The sequence below is a fragment of the Boleophthalmus pectinirostris genome, unplaced genomic scaffold (genome assembly GCF_026225935.1).
Source record: "Boleophthalmus pectinirostris isolate CB_2022bp ecotype Guang Dong unplaced genomic scaffold, ASM2622593v1 HiC_scaffold_2, whole genome shotgun sequence".
In the NCBI taxonomy this organism is placed as follows: Eukaryota; Metazoa; Chordata; class Actinopteri; order Gobiiformes; family Gobiidae; genus Boleophthalmus; species Boleophthalmus pectinirostris.
Genome location: NW_026571152.1, coordinates 22,335,776 through 22,352,538, shown reverse-complemented (window position 1 = coordinate 22,352,538; position 16,763 = coordinate 22,335,776). Strand labels below are relative to the sequence as shown.

At 40.1% G+C, this 16,763-nt stretch overlaps 1 protein-coding gene across 2 annotated transcripts in view; it reads left to right on the top strand.

The window, feature by feature from the left end:
• The first annotated feature begins 758 nt into the window (after positions 1–758).
• LOC110169730 (potassium voltage-gated channel subfamily D member 2-like) overlaps positions 759–16,763 on the top strand; it is a 61,254-nt gene continuing 45,249 nt past the window's right edge. For both annotated transcript variants that reach the window (XM_055155568.1, XM_055155567.1), the window contains exon 1: positions 759–1,867. In XM_055155568.1, the coding sequence (XP_055011543.1) occupies positions 759–1,867 (1,109 nt within the window). The remainder of the gene's footprint in view (positions 1,868–16,763) is intronic.

Genomic DNA, 16,763 nt, shown 5'->3' with positions numbered 1-16,763 from the left:
GTTACGCATTGATTAGTTCCTCTCTTGGAGCACGTAGCAGAGGAATTTGTGGGTGCAGAAAGGACAGGACCACTCCTCTATCTATCTCCCTGCCTCTTTCTCGCTCTCCGCATGCGATTTTCTCTCTTTCCCCAGTCGGCGCTGAGGAGGGGGAGGGTGGTCTTGCAGTCGACGAGCGGAATATAGGAGTTTACTGAGGAGTAGCTGCAACGGGAGGGAAAACGTTTGAGCGCTGCTGCCTTGCGGTCTCGGAGCTGACAGAGGGGACTACGCGTGAGCAGAGGACCGCGCTCGGACAAATGACCGCTCCAGTCTGGGAAACTGCCGCCCGAATTGTTTAACTTGTTGATGCGTCGTTATTACACTGTTTTCTCATTAGTTCGGCTGCAGTGGCACATACATGGGTGTCGGGGTTGCAACAGCTTTCCGTGGATAGGTACTCTTTCTACGGACGCACTTTAAAGAGCGGTATATTTGAGGTAGGTAATTTTGTTTTACTATTTACGTTGTAATTGAATGAGCAGCCTGTGCTGTGCGTGTGGGGCTGACGAAATCCAATTGATATTCTGCCGCAAAGTGAGCTTCCACAGTTATACAGTGAATGAGGCTGAGTGATACTCAACAATGCAATGCGCAGTGATAGAAGTAAGCGTGTGTTTTCTTATCAGTGTCTCTGCTGTCCTCCTGCAGATGCAATTCATCTGTGAGCCGTAGCACTGTGGAAATCGGAGGGGTCGTATTAAACACTACAGGTCAGTATGGCAGCAGGTGTAGCGGCATGGCTCCCATTCGCCCGAGCGGCAGCCATAGGATGGATGCCTGTGGCAAGCACCCCGATGCCGATACCTCCCCAAGACCGAAAAAAGACCCAGGATGGACTGGTGGTGCTCAACGTGAGCGGGACTAAGTTTCAGACCTGGCGAACCACTTTGGAGAGGTATCCGGACACTTTGCTGGGTAGTACAGAAAGAGACTTCTTTTTCCACGAGGAGACAAATGAGTACTTTTTTGACCGTGACCCTGATATTTTTAGACATGTTCTAAATTTCTATCGCACGGGAAAGCTCCACTACCCACGCCAAGAATGCATCTCTGCCTACGACGAGGAACTCGCCTTCTTCGGCATCATTCCTGAGATTATTGGAGATTGCTATGAGGAGTACAAAGACAGGAGGCGCGAAAACGCGGAGAGGCTGCAGGACGACGAGGAAATGGACGCGAGCAATGACGTCACGCCGGTGAACCTGACGTACCGGGAGTATCTGTGGCGGGCTTTTGAAAACCCTCACACCAGCACCTTAGCTCTGGTCTTCTACTATGTCACTGGCTTCTTCATCGCCATCTCTGTGATGGCCAACGTGGTGGAGACGGTACCGTGCGGGACTTTGCCCAACAGGTCCAAAGAGATCTCCTGTGGGGATCGTTACGCACTGGCCTTCTTTTGTTTGGACACGGCGTGCGTCATGATATTCACGGTCGAGTATCTTCTCCGACTAATTGCAGCCCCTAGCCGCTTCAAGTTTGTTAAAAGTGTGATGAGCGTCATTGATGTGGTGGCCATCATGCCTTACTATATCGGACTGGTCATGACTGACAATGACCAGGTGAGCGGGGCTTTTGTTACGCTAAGAGTCTTCAGAGTCTTTCGGATTTTCAAATTCTCCCGGCATTCCGCGGGACTCCGGATCCTGGGCTACACTTTAAAGAGCTGCGCCTCCGAGCTGGGCTTCCTACTATTCTCCCTCACTATGGCCATCATTATCTTTGCCACAGTCATGTTTTATGCAGAGAAAGGCTCCACAGCCAGCAAGTTCACCAGTATCCCCGCTGCGTTTTGGTACACCATCGTCACCATGACAACACTGGGGTAGGTGACAGCGCTTTCTCTCACGCGCCATACAACTGTCCTATCAGGGTCTGTGGGGGGCTTCACGAGTGTCACAGGCGCTATTATAATAAGGCTCTTTTCCCAGATATGAATATAGCCTATTTTCATCAGGCAATGCTTAATGTTACTGTTATTGGAGTGTGGGCTTCTCCCTCTTTTGCACAGGCCATAGATCATATGTTATTTCAAACGTATGGTAGCCTATTATATTATATCCCAGGGTCATTATCAAATGTCTAATGAATTGTTGCTGCTCAGGCTACAGGTGCGCTTCAGTGGTCTGTGTTGGGTCTCCAGCTGGTAAGGGGGGCTTAGAGCTGTTTATCAATGAGTTTGCACCTGAACCCAAGAGAAAGCGTTCTTATCCCTTTAAAGCCTTTAATGTAAGCTTGAGTTAGAGACACTTGCTGTTCTGCTTTTTTCCCCCTACTTATTTTAAGAAGAGTAAATATTGAATTTTGAAGAACAATCCATAGTATGTGCTGGTGTAGCATAAATTAATTAAACTCAGACAATTACATCAAATTAATAAACGCAAACACTTATTATTATTTCCCACCTTGCTTCCCAATGTTGTCTCAATGAGCCAAGTGGCTGTAATTTGGCTTGGATGTGTTGCAAATAGCTTTATAATAAAGTGGATACAGCAGTGAGCTGCCTGAGGCAGTCCGTCTCACACTCAGAGAGAAATAATAATCAAGTCGTAGCTAATTTGTGTGTAAAAATATCCCAGCTGCCGTGTAAACACAGGCACTCAGGCAAAGCCTACAGTCCTCATCACCTCCCAATCAACCATGACACACAAATGAAGTCCTGTTGAAACCATGTTGGCCTGTCTTTGCAAAGTCAAAGCATCAGAGATTAAATACGCTAAATAAATAGCCAGAGGCACATGTGAGCATGTATATTATTCAGTGCATTTGAGCACGCCCCATTTTAAACTGCTTTAATGATGTGTTCTTTTGTATTTGATTGCTTTGATGCTGCAGTGCTTACATTTGAAATGTTATTTGTTATATTTTAAGACTTGGGTATACTGTACTCTATGTTATCCCTATCTGCTGTTATCAGGCTGCTGCAGTGATAGAGAAGCTGCCTGAAGCTTCCCCTGCATTCATTCAATCTCAGTGGAAGTACCTCTCTGCCTCAGATGACCAATGAGAGCATAATTAGTGATATGCAGCAGCCAGTGATTGAGGCTGCCATCACCAGTGCAGCATCACTCCAGCTCCTATCAGAATGAGGGCAGATTAAACACAAATTGTGCAGGCAATTTTATTATTTATATTTGGACAGCTACAAAGATATTGCTGCATTCAAAGCCTGAATACCTTTTGTGTTGGGTTCTAAAGAATGTTATGCGAAGTGAACAAAACTCCTATGCCCTTGATAATGGGAACAGTTGTGTCCCTCCTTTGTGAAGTGTGACAGCAGTGTGACAGATGTGCACCTGTACAGAGCCTTGCAGTGGTGCAGACTGCACCAAAGGACCACCATGGAGAGGCTGAGAGACAAAGTGCACTGCTCCTCAGGATCCATCAGTGTGAGGATGGGATTTTCAGAAATCATCTCTGAAATAATGGGCCGGTAAAGGTGAAGGATGGTTGTCATTGTATGCTGACAACACTGTAAGGAAACGGCCTGTTATATTCTCCTCCAGTAACCTGCAGATTCTTATCTGCTCTCGGGAATGAGCTCTTCTGACGGTTTGTTTCTGAGCGCAGCGTGAAGAAACATTTAAAGCCATCCAACAAATAGTTATTGGAGTCAGAAATGAATGGGCTTTGTGCCTCCATTTGGAGCCTCTGAAAGCATCTGATTTCATTCGGGTAGTCATTGATGGTTTATGTCGGCGTGGAATCATGATGCCTTTCCACTACATATATTTTCAATTTCCCTGACTCACGCGCTGTGGAAGTAAAGACAGTGGCGAGCGCTCGCTCCCCTGCTGATGGCCCATTGATTGTGCTTAAGCAGACGTGCAGACATTGGGAGAGCAGGGCTCCTGTTCAGAGGCACTTGGCAGTCAGCCTGAATGAGAGCGGAGGAGCCTGGAGACCAGTAGAGAATCAATAGCAGTGTGCAGCTGCGTGTCACGCCTCTGTGTCTGCTGCTGCTGCCTCCTCACCAGGACAAGACCCTCTTATGCTCCATATTCATGCAGCCTAATCTCTGTGTGCAGGAGCATCCTCTGTCAAACACACATCTTCAGATATGCTGTAAATGTGAGATCTCTATCTTCTCCACCACCGCTTTACTCTATCTCTGAATACTGCGCTAAGCTTCCAGAGCATCATTTGAGCCTGATTTAATGCAATCCATTTAAGGTGGCAGATTCCAATAGGAAGATAACAACACACTTTATTAAGCTGCAATCCTGCTGTATTTGCCTCTCCTCTTCTCACAGATGATCCACAGTCAGGGAGAATTAGCTGCACAGGGACTTTTGGTGCTTGAGATCTTTTAAGTGATTTAAGGTGTAATGGAGTGCACTGCTGAGGCAGCTGTGAAAACGCTGGAAGTCAAGCGCAACACACAAGGGAAGTGTGAGCGGACAGGCTCTCCCCGTGCCACAGTCATCTGGACACTAGCCTTACCTTTAAGAGGAACGCCTTATTCTCAGTGGACCACTACTAACACTAAAAATCACACTGCATAAGAATGAGCAATGATAACAATCTAATACATTTAGTGGCCAGATTTATTGGGCATTTTCAACCTGCACTGCTTTTGTTAAAATGTCTAGCAGTGCATAGCCGTACACTGTAATAGTGAACAGCAGGTCTCATTTAAATATCAATTCATTTGCTTTGTTTTCAATATGAACTGATGATTTGTGGTCTGTAGGTGATTTGTTCTTTAGGCCCACAAACACAGCTGTACATTGCGGTCATACAACAAATGTATAATTGATTGCTCTTCCATTTTTCCGTGGCACTGCTCCACCCACAAAATACCAGCGACAAGTGAGACCTATAAAGCTTTCAAGGCTGGATTTATACGACAGAGGAGGCAAGGTTAACAGACACGAGGGTCACCATGGAGCTCGTAAACAGTACAAGTATAACCATTATCTCCTGCAACTTGGGATGCTGCTGAGACTCAGAAAAGTTTGAACTCAAATCACTGTTCAGTTTAGTTAGTGGTGCAGCGCCGAGCATTTGTTGCACTTCTACCACTGGTCCGTTTGCTACTGATTTATATTTGTATTAGATAAATGGATTGCCTTTGTTATAGACAGATTATTTGTTTATCAGCACAGCGGATGCACACGCAAAGTGCTGAAAGTGCTGCTGTTAACATGAAGTTGTACTGTTAGCTGGCGATGTTGTCAGCGCACTGAAATAGTTTATCGCCGTGTGATAAAATAAGTTATGATGCTTAACTAACATTAGTGAGTGGGATAAGTCTTAATGCAATGATGAGACAAAATGACTCAAACTTGAAAAGCATTTCAGGATTAGACAACAACAAATTGAGAATCACTGTTTTGATTTGATCATGATTCATGTACCCTTTTTATATAGTCTTAAAGAGGGCTATCTAATTCTTTGGAGAGTACACACTTCACTTTGATTTTGTGGTCTATATTTGAGCACAGACTTGCATTAGACAAAAGAGCACTGAATAACAATATGAATTTATCACTAAAAGAGCAACACAGGCAACAGATTGTAGATTTGTCCAACTCCTAACAAATCTATGGCCAATGATCACACTTGTTATAAGTACTAACCAAGAACTTAGTCAGATTGAAAAACCTCTAAAGTAAATGTAACTGTCAACCAGGACTTATCTTGGATCAGTTTAAAGAATAAATAAAGCTGAAATTTTTTAGGACTACTAAATCTAGCATTTGTTCACACTTCAAATGATTGCCGCTGTCATAACTCCAAAAGTGTTCCTAAACCAAGCTAAAAAACTCAAGGCCTACTCCAAAAACACACAGTACAGTCTGAAAGCCACTAATATAATCATCTTCAATGGTTGGATGAGTTACCAATCCCCTGGCCGTCGCCACACAGAAATCTCACTCCTTTTTCTCAACAGTCAGTGCGAACATTTGGCCTGTTTGATTATGTACCGCAATGGCTGTAATTTCTGCTGTTGACGAGAATACATTAGAGCTCTTGGCATTGTGTATGTAACGCACATTATGCAAAACCAAGCGGCCCATTAGACTGCGCCGTGATACATCAGCGTGTAGAACAACAACCAGAGGTGGCTGATGGGACATGTGTGCAGGTCGCCATTAGCCTGGGGGGAGGCTATAGGCACGCCCCCCCTCCAGCTGCTTTATTTTGGACAAGAGGTGATTCTAATATGAGGCTGCTATAATGGGACTGAAGTGACAGGTGACTTAATGAACAGGACCTGGCAATGCAATGTGTTTCATGAGCGTCATCTCGTCCATGCAAATGAGCCTGGGAATGGTGGAAGAGAGAGGTTTGGGAACAGAGCATGCTGTGAAGATTAAGAGTAGGCATGGGTGATATTTCTTCTAATATTGTAATCAATGAGATCTAAAGGGCTTCCCTGATAACAGTATAAAATTTGCTGATATTTGGCACCGGTGTTTTTTCTAATCTGCCCCAGTCTCTGTGTGACCACACTATGTCATTCCCTGTTTGTCTCTGTTATTTTTTTATTTTATAGTCCAGATAAATGCTTTTTTTTTTTTTTTTTTGTAGGGCCTATATTACAATATTTTCTGATCTTTGTTATAATGTTGTTAGCATATCACAATTTGACATCACAAGGTGGAACAGAGCATTTTGAGTTTTGGAGATGTAGACAAACTAACAATAAATGATTGTTAGTTTGTAATATAGAACCTTTAATTACAAAAGTAAAACATTAACATGTGAACTTTACTATAACTGAAATCTCCCCCAAAGAGTATATTGTGAAAGCATCACTATGGGACAAAACTCAACCACTGCATACTGTCTGCAGCTTTATTTCTCTCTCTCTCTTGTCAACCCGGAAGTAAGTGCCAAAAGTAGCACTTTGATTGGCTTTGCTTGGGTGGTCCACCCCAGTTTAACTTTGCCTTCTGAACAAGCACGCACCCAAAAATGAACTCATATGGATGCTTAAATGTGTTAAAGGGTTGTGAAACCAAGTTAGTTTTACTGCAACTGCAGCTGCAATTTATTTATAACATACTTTAAAAATAACACAGGTTGACCAAAGTGCTACAAAACATAATAATTAAACAACATATATAAAAACAGAGTCTAATAACCAAATGTGCGAGCCTTCTTATTCATTTTAAGAAGCTGAATAACAGTATCGGCAAATACTGATCAGCCACAACAGCATGACAGATATAGGATATTGGTATCGTCTCAGAAAAATCTGTATCAGACCATCCCTTAATGAGATCATTATGGAAGACATGGGTTTTTTTCAGTGAAGATATGCCCTCTTATAATTTGATACCCTTTTTTCGCCACACTTCACGCTGATGGGAATTTAAGAGGGGAGATGTAGGCTGCGTGATTGATTAAGATTTTATAGTCATTCATATATTATAGATTTATTACTGCTGCTTTACACATAGGTAGTGGCGTTAAAGTGGGATCGTGAAAATTCTCCAATGTTTTATTCAGGTACACACAGCATCAACAAAATACTAAAGTCAACTGAAGATGTATGATGTATTTTGCAATTTCTAATTTCCTTATTTCTGTCTTCTAGAAAATAATGCTTCAAACATTCCTTCTGAAAGCACTTTCATTTCATATATATATATATATATATATATATATATATACACACACACACACACACACACACACATATATATATATATATATATATATATATATATATATATATATATATATATAAAGGCAAAAACAGCACTCCATGTTCTGATTAATAATTGAACTGTTTTATGCTGCAGAGGTGTACTTAGACTGACGTTCTTGTTTAAAGGTGAGGTTTTTAAAAATCTAAGTTGTAAATAAATAATAATAATGTTGTTTTTTACTTGATATATAAATTATGACATAAGACATCTATTATTTAGCAAATTTTAGGCACAAGCAATATAGCAGAAGCTGGAATAAAACTGGAGTTATTGTGGATTGTGATGGTGAAGCATTTTGTAATTTAGTGCTTTTCTACTTACAGACACATCCATTTGTTACTGGTGAACCTTCATCATGCTCTGAGTGACACCCGGATTAACCAATCACAGTGACAGATGATCTATTCCCAGAAAGCTTTAGTTCAAGGCCCCGTACCAGATTTTTCACCATGCATTTGAGCAAAATGGGTCCTGCCCTAGTACAGATATATTGTATAAGCTGCTGTTGAGGTCAAAATAAATCCACTGCGTATTGTATGCATCTCATTAAAGGGTGCTCTATTTTCTGATCTATGTTATAATGTTTCCTCATCACAAACATACCTGGAGTTTTGTTTTGTTACATTCACACATAGCACACACAAAGCCTTGCATAGTTCTGTAAACTCCATACACCTTCACTAGAATCATTTGGATAGTATCAGCCCTGGACTTGTCTATTTCTACTGAACAAATGGTAAAAAGTAGCTGTTAGCTTAAACTACCACTTCATGGCATCACAAGTTGAGCATTTTGAGCTTTAGAGATGTAGAGAGACATAATAAAGGATTACTCAAACATGTGTGAATGAAACAAAACACAACTCCAGGTATGTTTTTTATGCAATAACAACATTATAACATGGCTTAAAGCTCACAAGTGTCAATTTTGTATAATATAGGACCTTAAAATTCTAGACCATTCTATTGTCCAAATATCAGGAGATGTGCGATTAACATGCTATTTGTTGTTATCTTTATGGTGCTTATAAACTAATTGCTGTGAATAATTAGAATGCTCAGAATGAACAAGCTAAGTGAGGTTTAAAATGAGTTCTGTTTTTCATGTTTTTAATTCAGTAAAAATCAGGTACATTGCCTTTAACTTGTAAGCTTGAGCAAATATGATAAATAAGATATTGGAATTGTGATCTTGGCTGTAAGAAAATTATTTTTTCCCCTATCGCCCGCTCCACCCCTAGCTTACTTCTTGTCAATGCAGCTCTAAAGAAGACCAATGCGCATTACCTCAAGCCACACATCATTCATCGGTCTAACCAGGCTACTTGATAAATACACAGCACTAGATTAGAGCCTCTCCCTGTTTTTGATTTATTTTAGATTGTGTCTAATGCAATAGTCCAAATGAAGATGCATTTGTGGTCAGCTGGCCAGGGCTGAGAAACAGATTATGGGCAGCTGGTTGGTTAATGTGAGTCTAGTGTGTGTGTGTGTGAACGGACTCTGGAAGCAGCCTGTGTCACTGCGGCCCCTCAGATTGATAAATAATCTATATGGCAAGGACAAAATGGCTGTCGTTCTTTTCGATTCGATTTCTATGACAACTCTTCTTAAAGGTCCTGTATTACATAAAATACTTGTCATGTTATAATGCTGTTACCTTCTCAAAAACATACCTGGAGTTGTGTTTTGTTTCATTCACACATGTATGGGTAATCCTGCTTTATTAGTTTCTCTGCATCTCCAAATCTCAAAGTGCTCACCTTGTTTGTTTGTTGCACCTTGTGATGTCATGAAGTGGTAGTTTTCAATTTAACAGCTCCTTTTACCTTTAGCTGAGTAGAGACTGGCATTTCCAGGACTGAAATCATCCAAACAATTCTAGTAAAGATGTGTGGAGTTTAAAAACAGAGTGAATCACTGTATTACCACATGACATCACAAGGTGGAACAGAGTGTTTTCAGTCTGAGAGAAGAACACAGCCTAAATATGCAGGGTTTGCATTTAAACATGTGTGAATTAAACAAAACACAACTCCAGGTATGTTTTTGATGAGGAAACAACATTATAACATAGATCAGAAAATAGTATAATATGGGCCTTTAAAAGCAGCACCTCTAATACTCATGTCGTGCACAGGGTTTCATTAAGTCCTTCTGATTATGCAGCATTAAACAATGAAATAGCCTGTCCCACATTCCGCACAAGGGGCTGCTGGGTAACGTAGTGTGAGGACATAAAATACAGGGTTGGTGTTTTTCCCAGCGCTCAGCATTTTCATCTTCTTCTTTGTATTGCCGAGGAGCACCAAAGATTAATGGAATTTTCCAGAACAAGATTAAACTTACCTCCAACAAATGTGCCGTCACTGCATTAGGAAATAGGGAGAAATGTGAGAAAACACATCACCGAGATTTCACTGTTGTTAGAAAGCATTTGCTCCACTTCCCTCCAGAGCAACAGACCCGCGCCTGTCCCAGCATGAGCCAATGAATCAAATCAGGGAGGGTTTCCAGTTGGGTGCTGTGTAGTTTAGTGAGACACAAAATATGTTGTTTTATATTGTATTGAGAATAATTTTTGCATGGTCAGCAATGGGTCATAGACCAAATTATTAACTTGTTTGTATATATATATTATTTAAAGGTGCACTATGTAACGTTTCTGGTGGGAGGTCTGCCATCTGCTTGTTTCCATAGAGATCACAAATAGCCTGATTCATCAGCCGGTTTCACTTCATGGAAACTGTCTGACCTCGCAGTATTAAGATTCGTTCTCTCGACAGTAGGCGGGTACTTTTTTAATTTAACCAGTCACTGTTATTTGGTCGTGACATATGTAATGCACCGGAACGCTCAGTGGTGTCCAAGTAATTGTGGCACAACAGCAAACAAAGCAGAGAGTGAACATGTCTGTCAACAATCATTGTTGTTTCTGTAAGATGAACTTCCGAATTACAGGTGCAATAAAAATGCAAAGTTTGTATTTGACAAAGGAAGTCCAATGGAAGATAGTGTATGCAGTCTATTATCGCAACTCGGGTTAGTTCAGCTCTTCACTGACTGGCCGGTGCACAATCTACAACTTCCGGAGTTCTTGCAAACTGCCTCTGTATACACTGTATTCCGATTCCTGACCTTTTTGCTGGAAAGAAATGAAATTGAGTGGAGGCACTAGGTGGCGGCAGCCTGGCTAAATCAGAAAACCTTCTTTGGCAAAAACTGAACAAAAATCTGGCAACTGTGCTTTGGAGATGAAACAATAAATAATAATTGTAATATAGTATGGTATAAACTTGCATTTGTTCATTTGCAAGTGTTTTCACTGTGCAAAAATACTTGGAACCTATTCCTGTTTGTCTGCACGGAGATAGATAGATTTAATGCCATATTGTAGAACATACTGCAAGAATATAAAGCAGCACTTAAACACCCATTTTAAGCTGGGATCAAGGTTAAGAGGACCCATAGACTGTTTAAAGAAGTGACCTAAGTGAATGTTTGGCTCCAGTCAAATGAAGCTCTTCGAGGCTAGCAGTTACAGGAGAGAATTTGGAGCTGCGAGTATCATAACAACCAAAGAGACCATCTGGAGTGAAGCTGTTGAGATGTAATGTACTGCCCCATACCGCTGGTTTAGCTGGGAGCGGGTGATTAGCAATGCTGTCAATCAAACCTGTTGCCAACACTAGCAGGAGTGACCTTGGAGAAAGAAGGCACCTGATTGGTCTGTTCTTAATATGTCTTGATTTACAGACCAAACAGCTAAATAAAAACACCAGGATTATTTAGAGCAGGTTAATACGAACATTTTAAGACCAAAATGATGAGGCTCACCGCAGCAGTTACACGGAGAGAAGTGGCAGTTTTTCAAAGTAAAGTGAATTGGAGCGGGAAGCGCCCTCATGATCGCTTCCTTTTTGGTGGCGAGCTGTTACATTCATGTATACTTGTACAGTCTTTAGGAGGGAGTACCTGGCTGGAGCAATTTAGAGAGCAAAATGCAAAACTCACATAAAATGATTCATGCATTGTGGGATTTGAACCTGAAACCTTCTTGTTATGAGACAAGAAAGATGACCTTTTATGTTTGAAACAGTATGACCAGGTCTGGATTCCAAAATATAACCTATTTTACCAGACCACTTCTACGTTTATAGCTTTCTTATCACCTTTTGACTTTTGTATTTGGCTGTCCTATGTGCTGAAAGCGTGATATGCTGTTGAAGCTATTTGGATCAGTGGATCACACAGAGTGCACATGAAACCAAAGCAGTAGCAGCAGCCATAGCAATCCTCCATAGACCCCTCGCTTATTTACATACTCAGCAGCATTAACATACAGATGAAAATGGTTTGTCTGGTCATGGAAATCGCTGGGCAGACATGCATAATGCCTCCTCATCACTTTGCTGAAATGTTCGGCACAGCTCTAAGTGGTTCCTCTGCTCTGGTTTACATTGTGCTTACTACTGCATCCACGCAATTACTATGTCACTATCTCCCTGATCCCTGTGATCTCCGGAATTTGACTCCACAATATGAGAGCTCATTCTGTCTGAGTGGGAAAGCCGTGATGGAAAAGTGATACAAATGTGTGGTTAACGTCTCACATATAGATCGGTGGGGTAAAATGTTATAAACAGTGACAGGGGGAATGGAGAAGACAGATTTTTTTCCTCTAGCGTGGCACCTGTTTGCGGGAGAGAGTTATCAGACAGAAAAGTAGTAGCAGGTATAATAATAAGTCTTTGAGTGAGTTTGACAAGGGCAAAATCGTGATTGCTTAGACTCAGAGCTAGGGCTGGAACAAATTAATTGATTAAAGGTGCTGAATTAAAAACAGGACAGCTTCATTTCAAATGGTTTGCAGTGGTCCAGTGTTATTCCTCACTAACTTTTCTTCCTTTCATTTTACCCTGTGCATTCCGAGCGTCCTAATTATCCTCTGAAATGAGTTTATAAGACCACAACTTTGAGAGACCACAGTGAAGTTATGCAGTCACATGCACTTCCTGATTACTGGACAATAAAACACTTTAACTCACGATATGCATCTCACTGTACGATATTTATTGCAATATTTTGAAGAGGCTGATATAATTGTAAATGGCACACTTTTTTGCTTTTAAAATACCTTGACAAGATTTTGGTGTGAATTATTTCATATGTCATAATGCTAAGAATTCAAGTAAAAAACATGTTTCTTCATGTTGTCTGCGCTGAAATGAATCATGAGATATATAGTTTCCGATGTTTATTAGCTGTTGGTACTATAAAACTATGCATTTAAGCAAAGGATTTTATAATTTGATATATTCTGACAATCCACGATATTATTGTAAGACTTTTGACGATACGATATCATGATTTTTAGGTTATTGTTACATCCCTAGTACACACTTATTTTGATGCCAGGAACTGCTTATACATTATATCTGAACTGAGACAGATTACATTTTGTTCAAATAAATGGGAAACAATTGGGTACAACTACAGGACCTTTACTGTAACTGCATCTGACTGATTATTGAACTAACTGTCAACTCATTTAGTTAATGATTAATAGTTGGCTGTATGTTCACAGACCCTAAAACACCATGCGCAGAGAAAAGGCCCAGGACATTAGAACATTAAACATTAACATAAAGAAAATTGTTTAAACTGCTATATTATCATCACTGCTATTAGAAAAGATGTTGGCCACATAGTGCAGAAGTGCAGTTGTTTATTTTAGTTTTATTTTATAGTTGTGCAAATGTGTTTATGTGTGTGTGTGTAAGGGGGGGACTACTTCTGTAAATCTCCCTTTTTCATTAGGCCCTGTAGTTGCATTTAAGTAGAATATCTTACACCAGCTTCTATAATTGATTTATGACACTAGCAGACATCAATACATATTGATTAGCACATGATTTGTAGTGCATTAAATGATTGCCGCTCCCAAATCTTATATCTTGCTTCACTAAACAAGTAATTTCCAGACTGTGAGCCAAATTTAAACCCAACAAGTGTTGTAATTCCCAATATTGCTTTTATTTGATGGAGAAATACAAGCTTCATTTGCAACCGATGCATAATTCACTATAGATCAAATAGTGAACACAGTTTCTTGACACATTTCATTTGACATTTTGGATAACACACAAAATAGGACTGTACACAAATATAAACAGAATAAAAATCACTTCTAAATGGTCTTTTAAGGAGATATTGGCTCATGTTCTGGAGACTTTTTGTACCTGCAGTTTCATCTTTTTACTTGCATGAGTAAATTATGTATTATAAGAAAGTTAATCTAAAAACAAGCCACTCTTATAACTTTATTCACATTTAATCATCAAACTGGTAGATATTACATTTCTCAGTACTTCTATTATCTGTCCTTTTCACATTTCCACTGTTCTCTGACTAAAATGTGGGATTTTTTAAAAGACCGAAACGTCATATATGCTACTTTCCAACTGTTTTAAATGTGCACTATGTTACTTTTCTTGTGGAGGGTCCGCTACCTGCTTGTCTCTGTTGTTATTGCTTTGCCTGGAATGTTCCAATGAATGGCATGAACTTCTATGTCTTGCATTTATTCAGTTGCAAGTATTTTTATTGCTCTAAAATATCTAGAAAAACATGCATTCTTACTGTAAGCGGTGTCCCCTGTAACTTTGTTGGTTGTTTGCGTCACCTGCTTGTCTCCATGGAGATAGATAAATTTAATCGCCATACAAGCAATAACTCCATGGAGACAAGCAGGAAAAGTTGTAGTTATATTTACCAAACCATACACAAATATAAACACAAATATAAAAAGCACTTCACCTTTAAAATTACAATATGTTGGTTGTTATATTTAGAGCAACCACTTAGCACCTTATCATAGATTAGTGTGATTCGTGTGAGACTCTAGAGAAGCCTTGTTGGCATATAGTGCTATAGCTGAAGTTGCCATTGCCTTTTATTTTTAGTTGTCTCTAACTTTAGAAACAAACACCCAACAACAGCAATCATCCTAAATCTGTTGTCATTGCCCCTGTTTGACCCCAGAGAGGCCAGGTTGGCAGCACAGATGTAAGATTAGACAATTATTCAGGAAGGTGCTGAAAGTCCCACCCATCAGTGCTTAGAAGGGCCATTATAATGCTCCCCTCACCCATTTCTCATTGGTGGTGTGGGACAGCATACTAACACAATATGCTGAAGCCCGCCCTGCTCCCGTAATGCCAAAGTGAGAGAGTGGATCCCTCCCCCTTTTGACATTTGTCTCTTTATCAAAAACACCCCTCAGCCAACAAGCCGCATCTGTGATCAGGCGCCATCCGCAGATTAGAGCTAACAGCAGTCATCCGTCTGCACAAGAAGAAGAAGAAGAAGAAGAAGAGTGATGTAACGCGTCTGGCACCTCATTTGAGACGCGGCAGAAATAGTTTGAACATGATCAAGATGAAAGTATTATTCTTTTTGAGAGAGTCTACAAAGAAAACACATGGCAAAGAAATAACTGTGTAGCAGTGAATATTAGAAATTAACCTTCATAGTTTGTATAGTAGTCTACGCGTTTGCTTCAAAAACATAAACATAGTTGTGTTTTGTTTCATTCACATCTTAAACAAACAAACCTTGCATATTTAGGTTGAGTTCTTCTCTCAAACAGAAAAAAACTTTCCAATTTCAACCTTGTGATGTTGGGTTTTTTAACTCCATACATCTTCACTAGAATCATTTGGATAATTTCAGACCTGGAATTACCAATCTCTACTGAACAAAAGGTAAAGGGTAGCTACTAATGTGAAAACTACCACAATATTACATCACAAGATGGAACAGAGCATTTTGAGCTTTAGAGATGTGGACAGCCCAATAATGAAGTATTACGCAAAAGTGTGAATGAAACAAAACACAACTCCTGATATGTTTTAATGAAGTAACAACATTATAACATTGCTCATAAGAGACATTTTTGTGGATTATAGGACCTTGAAGTCATAGTTGCGTAGTTGATATAAATATCCATAATATAAATATAAATTGTGACTTGTTGACTCATTTGGTCCCTTCTGTTTAGTCTATAGGTCACCAAAGCCAATGAATAAATATATATAGCAAATGACTCATTACTCTGTGAGTCATTAATGTAACTTCTAGACCAACTATTGAATTATCTGCAGCAAAATCAGTCACTCTTTCTTGCAATGTCCAACACAGATCTAGGAATAAACTGTGATTTTTAGGTACCTGATTTGTTCATTTTAAACGGTTTGCAGTGGTAAGTTATTCTTCACTTACATTTTGCACTCTGAGCATCCTAATAATTCACTGTGTTGTGTTTTTCACAACTCTCAGAGACAAGAGCAGAGTTTCGCCATGCCGACACCAACAAAAACTAGCAGGCTAACATGTACTTTCTGATCCTACTAATTAGATGCAGATAGTATGCAGCTGACTTATTTTGAACCCAAGAGCTGCTTATACAATATATCTTTACTGGGGCATGGAAAATGTTTCTTAAATACTTCACGTACAGGGCCTTTCAGCCTGCACTTTACTAATATGGTCGTATATTGTATTTAGTAGCAGTCTGATAAAAATCATAAAGTTATCTAAAGGTGCACACTGTAATTTTTATGTTAAAAGGCCCTCCACCTGCCTGTTTCAATGGATAATTGGTATTGCTTTGCCTGGCATTTTCCGCAGTATGGCATAAAACCTGTCTATTTTGGATTTGTTCAGTTTTGCTAATGTGAGTCGTCTCTACACAGATCTGAGTCGTTACTTGTCCTGGAGGTGCCACCTGCTTGTCTCCATGGAGATAGCTAGATAGACTGTGACTTACTTGAGTGCATCTTTAATCTTTTTTTAATAGCAACGTTTGTATTTACTGTTGACATTTTCCGCAGTCTCCATAGTCTAGTCCTCACCTCTTTGTGGCTGTAGAGCTGTAGATATCTTGTATTCTGTGTTTGTGTCTCCCTATTTGGGCGCAGATGCCATGTGTTTGTTTTACTGACACACTTTGATTGTGTAATGCCGAGTGCTGTTACAGTGTTGTAAGAGGCCTGCT